The sequence below is a fragment of the Saccostrea cucullata genome, unplaced genomic scaffold, assembly GCF_032062105.1.
Source record: "Saccostrea cucullata isolate Sc308-1 unplaced genomic scaffold, CSIRO_AGI_Scuc_v1 ctg555, whole genome shotgun sequence".
Taxonomy (NCBI): Eukaryota; Metazoa; Mollusca; class Bivalvia; order Ostreida; family Ostreidae; genus Saccostrea; species Saccostrea cuccullata.
In genome coordinates this window covers 411,101-426,624 of record NW_026936559.1, presented here as the reverse complement: position 1 = coordinate 426,624, position 15,524 = coordinate 411,101, and the positions used below count along the sequence as shown (strand labels likewise).

Sequence of the window (15,524 nt, the reverse complement as noted above, 5' to 3'; positions counted from 1 at the left end):
CTTTTTTCAACATATTAATTCATTGGAAAAAGAGTGAACTCAGGTCAAATGATCATGACAAGGCGGGTGACCGGTCGACCAGGGATGTATAATTCTCCATGGCACCTGATCCCTTTATGTTTTTGAAGGTATGTGTTTATTCTACTCCAAATTTATGTTGTTCTTGAACACTTTTGTGCTTGATACCTATTTCACACACTGCATTTTCAGTTGAGGTGGGCATGGTAAAAAAAAATGGCAATATGAATTGAAATATTCAAAAACAAACAACCGAGTTTCTGTGGTAAAACCAAGTTTAAAAATTTTATTTGAATAGAAGATTAACAAAACTTTTTCCTTTAAAGTTCCTTTTGGAATAATATTGTTGAGCATTAACACTACAGTATTTTCTTCACTGTTATTCAAATAAGATCCCAGTCAAAAGGCCTTACACAAAGCACATTTGAACAAAGTATCATGCATACAGGATATCCATAAATAATTCTTTATACAACATTTTTGCAAAAAAAATTCATCTCTCTCTCTCTCTCTCTCCAATCAGTGTATATTTGTAATAGCCCATTGTTTCTTTCCCATAATAAATGATTGTCAATTGTCAGGATAGCGTGAGAGGTCTTGATTGAAGATCGAATCAAATAACAAATATTTCAAGCGGAATTCTGTAGTATCTTCAGTACAGTGAATGACGTGAGGGGCTTAGATTTTTTACTGTAAGACAAAATTTCTTGCAAGTTTTTCATATCAACAATTAATCGAGCAATGCCTCTCCAATTTTTAACTTTTTTACCCTACAAGTCTATCAAAGTAACCTCAAACTCGCAAATCATTAGAATTTAACCAAGTGGAATGTTCCTCCCTAGTTTGAAGTTCATGATTTTATCTTTAGGATCATCAGGATCAATGAAGTGTGAGCAGGATAGGATAGATAGGAGGATCTAAGGTACAGAGGGGTGTGAGGATATTATATGTAGCATATGAGAACATTAACATAATTTTTTCACTGACCTAGGAATAATGAGATAAAGTTTAACTTTGATTACATTAAAAATAACTTATTCCCATGTATTCATAAAAAATATAGACCTGCTTTTGCATGGCTGATTTCTCAAACAGTAACAGATGAATTTCATTAAAGGTTAGTGATTTTATTTTATTCTTCAAAATGTCAAGCATTTAAACAAATGTGCTTCAGTTGAAAAATATTTCAACGGTTCAATTTTAATTCCTTCAAGTTAAATTTAAATCAAAACCCCATGAGACTAACCTTAAAATACGGAGTAATTCAATCTTAATGAATTAAAAGAGATAAAATACCGGGTAACACATTTCATATTATTGCATTTTAAAATGCATGTAGGTTTCTCTTGTAATACTAGTATACGATATTAAAAAAAGAAAATGATTCGCAAAAGCTTGCTGCGTTAAATATTTAAAATGGGATGACTTGAGGAATGATCATAGAACTGACATGTATATACATATACATGACAAATATCTTATTTTTTCCCTCTCCATTCATACTAGTTGGAAAGGGAGGCTGTAGCAAGTATAACATAACCTGAGATAAATTTATAAAAGCACTTTCAAAGCTCTTTACAATTCTTCTCCATGCTTATGTATAGAGGGCAATTTTACCTCATCTGCATTGACAAGTAAATGATAATAGAAATTAATAACCTGCTCATAATTTTTAATTGAGAGTCTTTCGTTGTTTCCATGGAACCGTTTTAGATCTTCTGGATACATGAAGGTAGGGCTAAATCTGTATATGTTCTTGGTAAAGCGGATATAATGCACTGTGTCGGTATTTCCGATCATGACTCCTAAAAGGAAATTATATTCAGTAAATTTAAGTAATATTTAATTCCTGATATAATTGTTTTATGTTGTACGATAAATGGCTTAATCCTTTGTAGCTTCAAGCATATATTATTACACTCTACAAATTATGAATTGAAAATACCATACATTAATTTTCTATTTTTCCTCGTATTATCACGCTCTTACTAACAAATTATAAATTAAAAATACCATACATTAATTTTCTATTTTTCCTCTTATTTTCAAGGTTTCTTACCTTTAGATTTTCTTAATTTATAATTAAGTTTTTAATAAATTAGCCTATTTCTCTTTCCATACCATTTGTTATTTTCGTTTATTTGGCAAGTTCCTTCTATTGATTAATTAGAATAGAATGTTCTATGTTGGCCATCAACAAACATATTTTATATAACAATGTACAATGCTCTAACATCAATAAAAATAAAATTCAAGGTAATGCATGTTGTTATTATACCGGTATTATTTACTGCACTACTTGAAACATACCAGGTACAACTGTAGCACTGGTCCAGATTTGCCGGATGCTGTTTTTTATCGTCTGATAACCGAAATCCTCGTCCCCATAGGGGGACATTGGGTGGGGCTCCATAGAGGTCACCACTCGAAGCTTGACTCTTTCATCATTAATTACTTTCCTGTCATAGTCTAGGACCTTATATAAAAAAAGTAAAAATTTCTACAACTAGGGTTACTAATGATAAGGACATTCTACAAAATAACATTTTAAAATTAATTAAAGTTCTACAATTATGCAAAAAAAAAAAAAACAAACAACAAAAATAACAATAAATACCTAGGTATATTCGCATTGGTAAAAGAAGAGCACACTTACATATGTATTAGCAAACTATTCAACCTGTGTATTTTCTATTTTATAATTTATTTTGAAACGTTTTGTAAATCAGCTGTGCATTCAATGTTCCTTAACTCTAACTCGTATTGAGGTCGTATGGGTTGTCTTTCTTAGCCCGATCTCACCTCTTCCACAGACTGTGCTGGGTGTATACGATGATTAACCAGGGCCGTGGCGGAGGGTGGCAGGACGTTCACCTAGAAGAACATAAAGGAGAACTTTTGAAATCACGATTTTCAATATTCAAAGACAAAATTGAGATATAAAAGAAATAGATTTAAGAAACATACGACAAAAAATCAATATCATAGAGATTTATATTGCCAATATGACACCTTCTAAATAGTATAAACAGAAAGTCATTTTCCTCAGAACTCTCCATAAAACGCAATTCAAAAATATATTTTTAGACACACATACGCAAACATGCACAGTCTTAAAAAATCTTTTTGAACAAAATTTACAGTAAAAAAAAATTTCTCAAAATTTAGTTATCCTAAGACTTTAAAATAAATTATATAAATTAACAGTGGGGTTAAATCATTTGTAAGCTTTTACACTGTAAACGATCTAATATATATAAGCTTTGTAGAGGCTTTGATGAAATTTAAAAAAAAACAAGATTAACGTGTAGTGAAGGATATGGAGATAACGAACAGTTTTCAATATCAAAGTCCATAAAACAATACAAAATAGGAGTAGAGCAAACACGGACCTCCAACGCATCAGAGGTGGGATCAGGTGACATGGAGGAGTGACATCCCCTGCCGACCGTTCACACCCGCTGTGTGCTTCTTATCATGATCGGAAAATAACGAGAAAATCCGTCGTCAATTAAGTGTATAAATAATTGACCAACTATTAGTATGAAAAACTTCAGTCAGCATTTGACTCCATGATAAATTGTAGTTGCTGACAAGGTCATTGTATCGACCGCAGAACTTAAGAAATGATGACTTTTAACGAGACTGCTGATATTCTTGTTTCATCAACTTGCTTGTCAATAATTTACATCGTTTTAGAAATTGTTCATACGTAGAGCATGCTTTTGCGTATCGAATCAACTGAGACATATAGACGCCGTATGCAGGTGATATAGGTATATTGCTGCATAAGTAAGGGAAGCTGACGATGGAAAAGTTAAAGCCATCACGTTTATCAGAGGGGTTGGTTGTTAGATTACCATTAATGTCTTTTGCAAGTAAAATATCCAAGTATGAAACATATGTGTAAGACTCTGTGGTATCTTTTATCTCAAGCTCATCAGAATGCTGTGAAAACACTAATTTTCGTTGGGGTTTAATTTACGTTGTTTTCGAGTTATTGAGAGACCCAAGAATTTATTACCACCACAAAATGTAAAATTTCATGAAATTTCATACACATTACCTACTAAACAATCTCCAACCACGAAATCAAATCCCCACAAATCATTATTTTTTCCTCAAACCTCGAAAATTTGACCCCACGAAAATATGTGACTTTACAGTATATCGTATCTTCATAGGAATGGAAATCACCATGATTGTTAATTGAAAATATGTCGTCAATACTGAGTATATCTTAGTGTGGAGTTGAAAGCCACAGCTTGTGTTTTCTTTCTCTTCCATTTAAAATGTATGTACAGGTATTATGAAATAAAATGGACTCATTGATAAATTTTAATCTGATAAAATAAACATCATTATCTATCAAAGACAATCAAATTTAAAACATGGTACCTTAACACCACCATTCACCATGGTTACTGATGTCACAGTTCTTACGATAGCATTCAAAGATGGAATTCTTGAAAACAGTCTAAAATATGAAGCAATGCAATAAAATTACAATATCAAAATATTCCGTCAAGTTTAATGTATAAGTAAAGTCTGACATTTAAAACTCATAGAATATAATAAAAAAAAACTATAATCTATCATCTAATATATATAAGGAAAATCACCTATTTCATTATGCTTATATCAATATATTACCTGTTATGATGATCAAGATTATTCTTATTATTCTTTTTTTTTCCCTTTTCCTAGACGCCAACTTTGAGGCCTCATATTTCACTCATTTCTCAATGGATTTTGCTCAATTTTTCAGAGTTTATAGACGTTGCTAAACTCTATCAGAATTTTGTCTAGCATTCCAAAAATTCACTTCCGCTTTTGAGTTATTTCCCTCTAAACGAAAATTTATAGGCTTTCATTTCCAGACAAAGGCTCGGAGATGGCAAAAGCTGGAGCAGAAATTTTACTGATTTAACACAATAGAAGGGTTGAAGTTGTACATACATGTAGCAGTTTTTGTTTTTTTGATTTCTCTATTCAAAATGGTGCTATATAGGGGTCAAAAAATAGAACGCCTAAAAGATCGAAAATGTACACATATTTTGCTTATTATCTTCTAAACTAAAAATATTTTGTTAAAACATATAGAACAATATTTGTGCAGAATTACAAGATCTTTCAAATGATATCTCGAAAAAAAAAATTAAGGGAGAAAAGGGGCCATGATTCGTTTTTTCCAGATACCTCAAAAAGTATTGAGAATTTGTAATACGTCCAAGAAGCAAAACTGTTCAAAATGTCAAGCTCAATCTATTGAAGTCGTCAAAATGCGTCCGGCGACGTTACTTCCGGTCAGAAAATGCATATTTTTGCCGTTCTTGACAAGTTTTTGGGAAACATATGTCACTGGAAGCATAAAACTAATTTTCCGTAGACATCACTTCCGGTCAAAATATAGAAGTAGCAATAAAAAAGCTTTTTTTTAAGGTTTTTATGGAAAATTGAAATAATAAAGTGACTGGAGACGACTTAGCTCATTGCTTTCTTTTGTTGACGTCACTTCCGGTCAAAACGGACGGAAGGCCTACTCGTTGCTTTGCAACGAGCTTTGCTCTAGTTATGCTTATATTACCTGTTATAGATAAGTTTTTTGAAACTTTTTTTTTTTAATTTACATGTTCAGTTTAGATTTACATAAAACATGTATTACCTGTTAAGTTAAGATTTACATAATACTTGTTCAGCTGAGTTTACACAATACTTGTTCGGTTACGATTTACATAATTACGTACCTGTTCAGCTAAGACAACGAGGGTTGTCCGTAAGTTCGTAAAGGACACTGATGTGTACGAATTTTTTGTTCAGTTTAAATTTGCATAAAACCCGTTGGGTTAAAACGTATATTCAATGTAATACTTGTTCAGCTATCATTTACAAATTACTTTTCCCATGAAATTTTTCAAATTTCATATTACCTGACGAGTGTTCATTTCAGAGATATACACAGAACTTATTCAATTAGATTTTGATAATACCCGTTCAACTGAGTTTAAAGTTGATTGTTCAGTTAAGATTTGCTTGTATACTAGTATTAGCTAGATTTACATATTACTTAAATATAACCTGCTGAACTTAAATTTAAATTTAACCAGTTCAGTCGATGTATATATAAATATTACCTGGATACAACTGGTCCAAACAACCACAAATTTGTTATAACTGCTCGAAAAGGTAATGATAGCTTAAAAGGAAAAAAACAAGTTTTGAAGTTCATATCAAGGAAAAATTTTGTTCTTATACATGTTAAATGAAATATATGGAAATATATTACAGTATTCAGGCTCAAAAGTCCATTAAACAATACTAAATTGGAGTAGAGCAAACACGGACCTCCAAAACATCAGGGATGGTATCAGGTGCCATAGAAGAGTGAATAGCCCTGCCGACCGGTCACACCAGTCGTGTGTCAATTGTCATGATCGAGAAGTAAGAGAAGATGATTGAAAAGGTATAATCATCACGTTTATTATAAAGCTTTGGTGCTTGATTACCATAAAGGTCTTTCTCAAGTAAAATATTTAAAATGCAACAGATGTGTCAGACTCTGTGATATATTTAAAATGTATTTCAAGCTCGCCTGGACATATCGTATCTTCATTAGGGCTGTATCAATATATCGATATATCGATACGTATCGATATTCAAGAAAAATTTCGTATCGAAAAGTAACTTCCAATACGTATCGGACAGACATTTTTTCTTCAAATTCTGTTTAAAAGATTGGAATTTCAATCACCGAAGATTATATTTTACTTTTTTGAATTAAAACCTTCAATAATTATTTAATTTCCAAGGAAATAACACAGTTTTTATAATTATTACAAAATACAAAGAGAAATTTTTCTGAACATGTTGATTTTAATGTCATCAAAAGTTTTAATTGAAGCGTTATTTTTAAAAACAATGAGACAAGAACTTTAAAATGAGTAATAAAAAAACTTAATTGTTATGAAATGTATGCATAAAAATGTTTTAGAAGCCTTTTCTGATGGACTTGTTTCAGAATCCAATATATCGCATATCGCTCTAAAAAATATTGTATCGTATCGTTTCGAAAATTTTGGCTCAATACACAGCCCTAATCTTCATAAGAATAGAAATAATCGTTATAAAATATAGCGAGATAATGAACAGTATTAATGATATATTAGTTCATTTAAACAAGACAAATCAAGAGCAGAGCAAATGCGGACCTCATAAACCTCAGAATTGTGATCAGATGCCATTAAACAGTCCAGCTTCCCCTGCCGACCGATAACATCTGCAGTTTGCTCCTTGTCATGATCGGGAAGTAACGAAAAACTCTGTTTACAATTTAGTGTGTAAATAATATACTAACAAGTAGAGTGAAAAATGTCAGTCTGCATTTGACTTTATGATATATTGTACATACAGTTTTTGCTCAGTATGTCATTGAGTCGACCAAAGAACTTTAGAAATGATTACTTTAAACAAGAGAGTTGATATTCTTGTTTTAGACTAGTACCTTTGAAATAATCTCATTATAGAAATTCTTCGTAAACAAAGCCTGTTCTTGAGTATCGAATTTAACGTTAGGAAAGTTGACGATTGAAAAGCTGAAGTTATTACGTTTATCATAAAACGTTTTTGTTAGTCTATTATTGAAGTATTTTATAAGTAAAACACCATATATGAAAAAAATAAAAATTTTCTTTATAAAAATTCTATTTTCAATCATAATGGTTATTTTAAAAATATTTACAGATGAAGCGAGGTGAGTAAATGTGTCTTTCTCTGGTCCTGTTCCAAACATGTTAGGGTGGGGATTCTCCTCCAACCTGAAAACAGGTCAGGTATAATTAGATTTGGCATTTTAACATTGATTCCACAGGAATTATTTTTGAAAAAAATTATATGTGAATATATAATTTATATACAGTCATGCACACACATATTTTTTTTTTCATACTTCATCTAATGTGAATCCCTTTGTTCTTTTGCCGGTGGAATTTCTTTTTTTGTTAGTTAAACATCAGATTCCACAAATACTGATAAGTTACAGGCATCTTTTACACATAACTTATCAACAATTAACCTTATCTTAACCTTTGCATCCTTATACACACCTAGTTATGGCCCTTGCTAATGTAGCTATAGTTGTCTCCCCTGCTGGCATTGAAGAGTGACCTGGACTTCCAGTGACAGATAATTCAACGTTCAGCGACCCTTTCTCTGATGTTCCTACTCTGAAATTCAGTTAAATGTCATCAGTAGTAAAGTGTCATTTCCAGAACATGAAGAACTACATGACTTAGGAAACCTCTTTAAATTCTTTAACATGATAACAATGAGCAATATACTTCATCCTCCATTTAGGAACCTAATCCACCTCTGGAACTTCCACATTCTATGCCAGTTCACAGATTTATATTGTTTGTATTTTGTTTAAGCAAGATAACTGTTGTCTGCTTTCACTTTTTTTCATTACACACATGGCCAAATTAAATTTAATTTTTCGTTTTATCTTTAAATGGTTTTTAGAAAATGAAGCTTACACGGCGATTGGAATACTGACTCCTGGGAAGAGGTTGTTGACAATAGTTGTCCCCTCGTCTATTAAAAACTCCAGATCTCGAACCCCTCTGTTGTATAAAAGCTCGCTTATTTTAGCAGCCCCATCAAGACCTGTTACCTGAATATATTGTAAAAGGATCGTAAAAAGTTTATTTTTTGAAACGTCATTTAAATTTTCTTCTCCAAACCTAAGGGAATGAAAATGAAGTTATTTTATCAAATTATGCATCAAGAAATATATATAAGCTTAATTTAAAAAGATTCGTATGTTGACTTAGATGTTTGAAACATTTAAGAGAATTTAACTGGTCTCACAACATACCTCTTTCTGAAATTTCAAAGACTATTATTTCAATATATTATATTATATATAATATGCTTATGTCTTTTTTATCGTTATTTCTTAAAAAAGAGATCAAGCTATCATCAATAGATGTTTAAATCTTAAAAATTACACTTAATTGTACCTCTTCGTCATGTCCAAATGCAAGATAAAAAGTTCGTGTTGGCTTATGACCAGATTTTAGTAAAAATTCTGTTGCTTCAAGCACACCCTGAAATAAAAAGAAAACATTAAGTACAGAGTAAATGTGTTTCAACCGCAGATTATGAAAAAATCAAGAGAGAGAAAGATAAAAATTACACCATGGTTATACCATTAAAATTTGTTTAACATCTATCGTTCCACGAGCGTAAATAAATCCATGTTTTATATTGGCTCCAAATGGATCTTCATCCCAAGCTTTTTCATCCACGGGCACTACGTCTAAATGTGCACACAACATGTATGGTCTGAGCTCTGGATTCGAACCATGGACCTTATACAGAAGACTGTAGTTATTTACTACGTCATGAGTCACGAGTGGTGAGGAATGGACCACAGGGAAAGCTGTGTAAAAATACAGTGTTTTATTGTTAAATCACAGATAAATAAGTATGTTAAATTTAGCAATTGTATTTATCTGATTTATTTCACAAAAGGCTACGAGTTTTTATAAATAACATTCCAAGATCAAGTTTATTAATTCCATAATATTTTTATATCATTCTTAGTCATCAAAGTTGGTTATAGATCAGTGTGGTTCGATCTGTGGAATACTTATTACTCTTTAAAATACACTGTACTACATGAATAAATAACTGACGCTTGAAAGTCGCCCCTCCCCTTTTTGTTGCGGTATAGGGAAGAAACAGAAAAGTAGGGAATTCCCTCCCCTTCGAAATAGGATGTACGACTTCGGACATTTTTTTTATAGGTAAGTAAAAAACAAAAACAAAAAAATCAAAAATGTTGAGCAGTACGGCACCTTCTAAGAAGTCTAAGAACCATTTCACTCTGTAAAACCTCTGCCTTATACATGTAATTTATTCATCGCGTTTTATAAATGGGTCATTTTCAAAAAATGTCCAAATTCCTGTTATACAAGCTTTTTTTGAAAATTTTGCAATAAAAATCAATTTTTTTTTACCCGATGAATTTAACAACAATCTACAAGTGTAGAAAAAAATTAAGTGCGATTAAAAATTGACTTGAATACTGAAAAAAGTCCTTCAACCTGAGTAAAATTAAAGAGAATTGCTTGTGATTTGGCCGGATGTTTGACTTCAACTCTGATTATTGATGTAGTAAATATAATTAAGCAGTGTAAAATGACCTTTATTGTGTTGTACATGTTTAATACTGTCTAAATGCATGCTAAAATGTGATTGAAAAAGAGTAAGAATATGATTTTTTTTAAGTTAAGTGTGTGTTATTTTGGCCGTGTCCTTGGAGTTACCAGAACATAAAAGTTATCTGTAACAGTTATCTTTCCTAAAGAAACTCTTCACTATCAGCCTCCTTCTTTTGGTCTTGTTCCCGTCAAAATATCATGAGACACTTTACACAGATCTTTTATACCATAGGCACAATATGTGGTTGAAGGCAAGTTTGATTGCAATAGTAATTTATTTTTGAGTCCTAGGAGTTACTTCGATATTGTGATGATAAATTAATTTGCCATTTCTTTGATGCATTGAGCAAGTTTATAACAAAATACCTATCATCTAGGAGCTGTGCTTTATGTTCATAAGTCAGTTATTGCTTTTATACTTCCAATTATTTATATAATGATTCCCTGGTGTTACTGTCCATTTTGTTACTGCAAGAAAAGTTACTCTAAGGATGTATCTAGTTACTCCATGGACAATTTACATAGAAAATAATTAAAAAGAATGAAAGTTGGAGTCATATGTTTTATTTTCCTCCCTTATTTAAAACTATCCAACAACTAATTTTGTTTTAAAATGCCAAATTATTTACTAAATGTTTTTACCATTTGAAAATCATATGATTCTGCAGTCTTGGTTATGCAAAGGACAGAATTGGGTAACTCCACGGACCAATTGAAAAAAAAAACCCTTTAAATTCCCAATTTTAATACATTTGTGTAAAGTTTATTACAATATAAAATAACAAAAATATTTTTATCAAATTGGCATTTATTTTTCATATTATGTTTCCATGAGCTATAAATTAATTCAATAAATAATTTGAGTAACACAAAGGACAATGTTTGGTAACACAATGGATGTAAAAACGATTAAATATTTATGTTATTAATATACTCTTGCATGTTCTTTTGTTTCTGTAAGAAAATATGCAACTTTTATTTCTTTTGAATAAATTGAAATATCAAAATTCATTATGTAATGCAATCATATCCCCTTTTATGCTCTTTAAAGTAACCTATGGTAACACCATAGACAAATTCAGTTACTCAAGGGACACAGCAAGGATTAAAGATAGAAAAATGAAACAAGCGTATTGCATATGGAGTGGTAATTGTGTTCATTGTATTGCAGAAAACAAAAGTGGTGGGATATTGCAATTCAAGTAACAATAAATAATGAAGTGCTAAAAATATATGAAGGTTAAAAATGGTAACACAGAGGAAGTTTTAGGTAACACAAGGGAATGTGAAATAAGACAGAATATGATTTGTTTTCTTTAGTCTGAGGATTCTAGTTATGTTCTCTTAATCATGTTAATGAAGATGATGTAAACAAGACACATTAAAAAGTTGCAATGAAGCCAATAGAATCCAAGGCGTTAAAGATAGATTTATATCATTGAATTAAAAATACCTTTAAAGTTATATCAGATACGGAACATTTCTTTGCAAATGCATTTAAAGTCCTTTAATCATGTAAACCCTTAGATGAAAAAGTCACAAATTGTTCATAACTGTTCTAAAAGGATTTCAAAAGATTTTTTTAAGGAGACAATGTACCAGTCATTACCCTAGAATACAGTTTTGCATTTAGTTGAGGATGTTCTTCAGATTTGTCCAACTGAAATCCCTCATGACTGTTCTACATCCTGTAAAAGTTGGTGCTGAAAGAAGTTTTTAACCTTGGATGTACATAAGCTTTTGGAAAGTGGTGGAGAAGATTATATAGTCGAGGCAGCATTGGACAACAACAAGGCCAGATATGGTGGCAGACCATTACATTTCAAGCCACTTTGTTGGATTGTTACCCTGAAGAACTGTCAATGAAAGTTTGGCAAACGATCAGTGGATACAAGAGCAAAAAGGGCAGAAAAATATCAATGAAAAAAATGAAAAAGAGTACAGATTAAAAAAAGTCAAGAGTTCCTGATAGGAAATCCGACTAAAGAAACTGAAAAGACTGACACCCTGGAAGAGAAAGAATTGGAGTCAATAATGAACATCAGACTACAGATGAAGAGAAATCAGATCCTTTGGAAGAGAGACTGGATAAAGATACAGAAAAAATGAACTTAAATGTATGCACGGGATTAGAACAGAACCTAAAACCATGTTCCTTTTTAACAGGCCAAAAACTGTAAAAGATAAAAGCTGGTATAGCATTGCTAATGTTTTAATAATATTGTCACCATCATATCTTGTAGATGTGTATTATGTAGAGAGCTCATTGTGGAAAGAGGCTAGCTGTAGATAAATGAAATGAAAATGTAAAATCCATAAAAAGATTAATGCATTCTATATATTTGAAATCTGGTCATTTACAAATACATGTACATGTTCTAGTTTCACAATTATTTCTTCATTAAAAATTAGTTCTAGCTGATCTAAGACTCATCTATGTAAACCTTTGAATCTTTTAAAGGTGTCCTTTGTGTTATTTTTTGTCATTGGTGTTACAGCTTCTGCTTGGATATGTAAATACACTAACAAGTACTGATCAATGATTCAGAGTCATGTGATAGTAATTATTTATTATTCGGGCATAACAATTTGATTTCATTTTTCCACTGTCATATATCTTATGATTGGATAGTTATGTCTATGTCGTTACTGTTTTATCCTTGGTGTTACTAGTCAGACTCAAAATGTATAATGAAAGAAATCCCCAGCCAATTTTTTATGTTAAAACCATATACTCTTATATTCACCTCTAGGGTAATTTCATTACTATCCTTTTCCGAAGGAAGGAGAACAACTTTATTATTTCTTTCTAAGTATTACACAAAATATCCTTAGTGTAACCTTTATGTCCTTTGTGTTATGCAAATATCCTTGGTGTTACCAACACATTTTTCCTATATTTATGTTCTAAATCTTTATACAATTTTATCGAAACTTGCAACACAATACTGTCGTTTTCTAATACTAAGTTTATTTGCAAAGCAAGTATTTTGTGCTGAGGTAAATGATGTATGCCTTAAGTAAACGTGTAAGATATATACAAAAGTTACAACACTTACAACTTCCAGCTATACTTTATCTGATAATTTTCTGTTATGAAACTTCAGTTTGATTCAATAGAATAATTTTATCACTATGTTGAGATTGTTATTCTAAAAACCTTAATTTTTTTTTTAATTATGATTTTACTATGACTTTTAACTAAGTAACACCATGGACATTTATTGTTGGGTCCATGTACATATAATGTTTTTTTTAGTATATGTTAATAGAATTCTTTGTGCTTTAACATTGTTTATGCATCTATGATGTTTGAATGCTAAAATAAAACTTTAAAAAGTTTAGACTCCCACATTTATTTTTGCAAAATACTGGTGTTGGAATTTGGACAAATTTTGAAAATGACTCATATATAAAATTATTTAAGAGAAGGAAATTAAAACATGCTTTCAAGTCAATACAAAGCTAAATGAATCAGAAATCAATTTGGATTCAGTTACCTTTTTCTTCAAACATGCTATCATCTATTACCGAACCTTTACCTGACAATTCAAAACCTCTTAATTTTGTTCCGAACAGCGCACCATAGCAGTTAAAATCACAGAATTGATATTTACCTGTGTGAACAAAGTCCACCATCTTTTGAAGTTCTTCTCTATCGTATTGATGCAGGTTTGTAGAAATGGTCCGAAAGCGTAAAGCCTTTTGAAACCGTCCTATGACTTCCTCGGTAGCCGGTATAAAATCAGTATCGTTTAGACGACAACTTCTGACCGCGTCCGTACGAACGGAGAAAGTGGCGGTCCTTATAATAATGATAATCACAACCACAAATAACACAAGTCCTAAACATTTACACAGCAATCGGAACATTCTCAGTGTGTGATCGTCAGTGCAACATTATGTACAGACAGTTAATAAACAACACTTAGTAACAGGGGGCAATCGTCCGTCAGCCTGTGAACAGGGATTACATCCTACTACGGTGCGCAGAAAACGTCATCGTAATATTCTTTTTAAAGCAATATTAGCTGCATTTTTGAGAATTTTATTTTGCCATTGAAATGTGTTATTGTATTTATATTATGCCCTGTTCACACGACGAGTTTAATTCGCAGTAAATTAATGAGACGTAAACTAATGCGAATCAAATTAATGCGAATTTAATTGCGTTCACACGACAGCTAATGCGAAGTAAACTAATGCGAATTAAATTTTTTCTTCTACAGTCAGGCGTCAGTAAGTCTATTATGACGTCATTTGTAAATCACGTCATGTATGCAGAGCCATCCTTTGATACATCATGTAGTGGCTACAGGTATTCATTGATTTTAGTGATTAACATACTTTCCCTCAATTTTTGAACCAAATATAGCACAAATACCTATATATAACCACCAACACGTGTCCTGTGACTTAATTCTGGCCTTACGCATGCGTCAAAATTTAATTCGAATTAGCTTCGCTTAGCGTTCACACGGAGATAATGCGAAGTAATTTTAAATGCGCAGTAAACTAATTCGAATTAAGAGCCAGCCCGCGAGAAAACCATGCAAAATTCAAAAAATCGTCCAAATGGAAGGTTGCAACTTGGGAGTTTTTAGTGGCTTAAAATTTTCTACATAAAGGTAGAAGTCAGAATATTCACAAAAAAATGTTGAACCCTGCACCTATTTTTAGTAACAGCTCATTTGCATATTTGTCGAAAATCACACAAAATTCATTGGAAAATGTATACTAATTGATCAAGTCAAAAAGTTACCTTTTGTAATCAGTTTATTTTCAAATTTTGTTTTATTTTCAAAGTCATAGTCCAATTAACACAATTAATGAGGAAAAACTGAATTCAAATGAATATTTTATTTTTTACACATCTATTTATAGATCCTAAATAAATGAGTATGATTTTTTAGCCATTTTTAGATGCTCGTTTCTCTCAAGACCAAGGTTGAAATTAAATTAATTGTTACTTTAAGAATGGTCTAAGGTCTACTTTGTATTAAAATATTGAGCTTGGGAAATAATATCTACATGTTTTAAATTAACTTTGAAATACCATATTTTGCTACAATTTCAAATATTTAAAATAACAGTCTTTTACCATATTTTTGGATTATTTCTATGATATTTAAATGAAAAATAGAAGATTCTTAATCTAATATATTTTTTAAAAGATGAATAACTGATTTGGATACTTCATATAACTTTCTTTTGCTTATTTTAGCCCCTTTAAACCAATTTGCTGAAGTTAAATTGTTATCTCCCCTTGCTGGAACTCTTTAG

The 15,524-nt window shown here is 31.3% G+C and overlaps 1 protein-coding gene across 1 annotated transcript; it reads right to left on the bottom strand.

Moving 5' to 3' along the window:
- Positions 1-276: 276 nt before the first annotated feature.
- Positions 277-14,226, bottom strand: LOC134245826 (N-fatty-acyl-amino acid synthase/hydrolase PM20D1.2-like). Its single transcript, XM_062728082.1, has 11 exons — positions 13,859-14,226; positions 9,225-9,457; positions 9,036-9,122; positions 8,550-8,686; positions 8,121-8,240; positions 7,757-7,832; positions 6,153-6,214; positions 4,417-4,495; positions 2,821-2,892; positions 2,329-2,494; positions 277-1,823 (listed from the first exon to the last, which is right to left on the bottom strand). Exons 1-11 carry the CDS (start codon positions 14,112-14,114, stop codon positions 1,594-1,596), a joined length of 1,518 nt encoding a protein of 505 aa, XP_062584066.1. The 5' UTR covers positions 14,115-14,226; the 3' UTR covers positions 277-1,593.
- Positions 14,227-15,524: the final 1,298 nt, after the last annotated feature.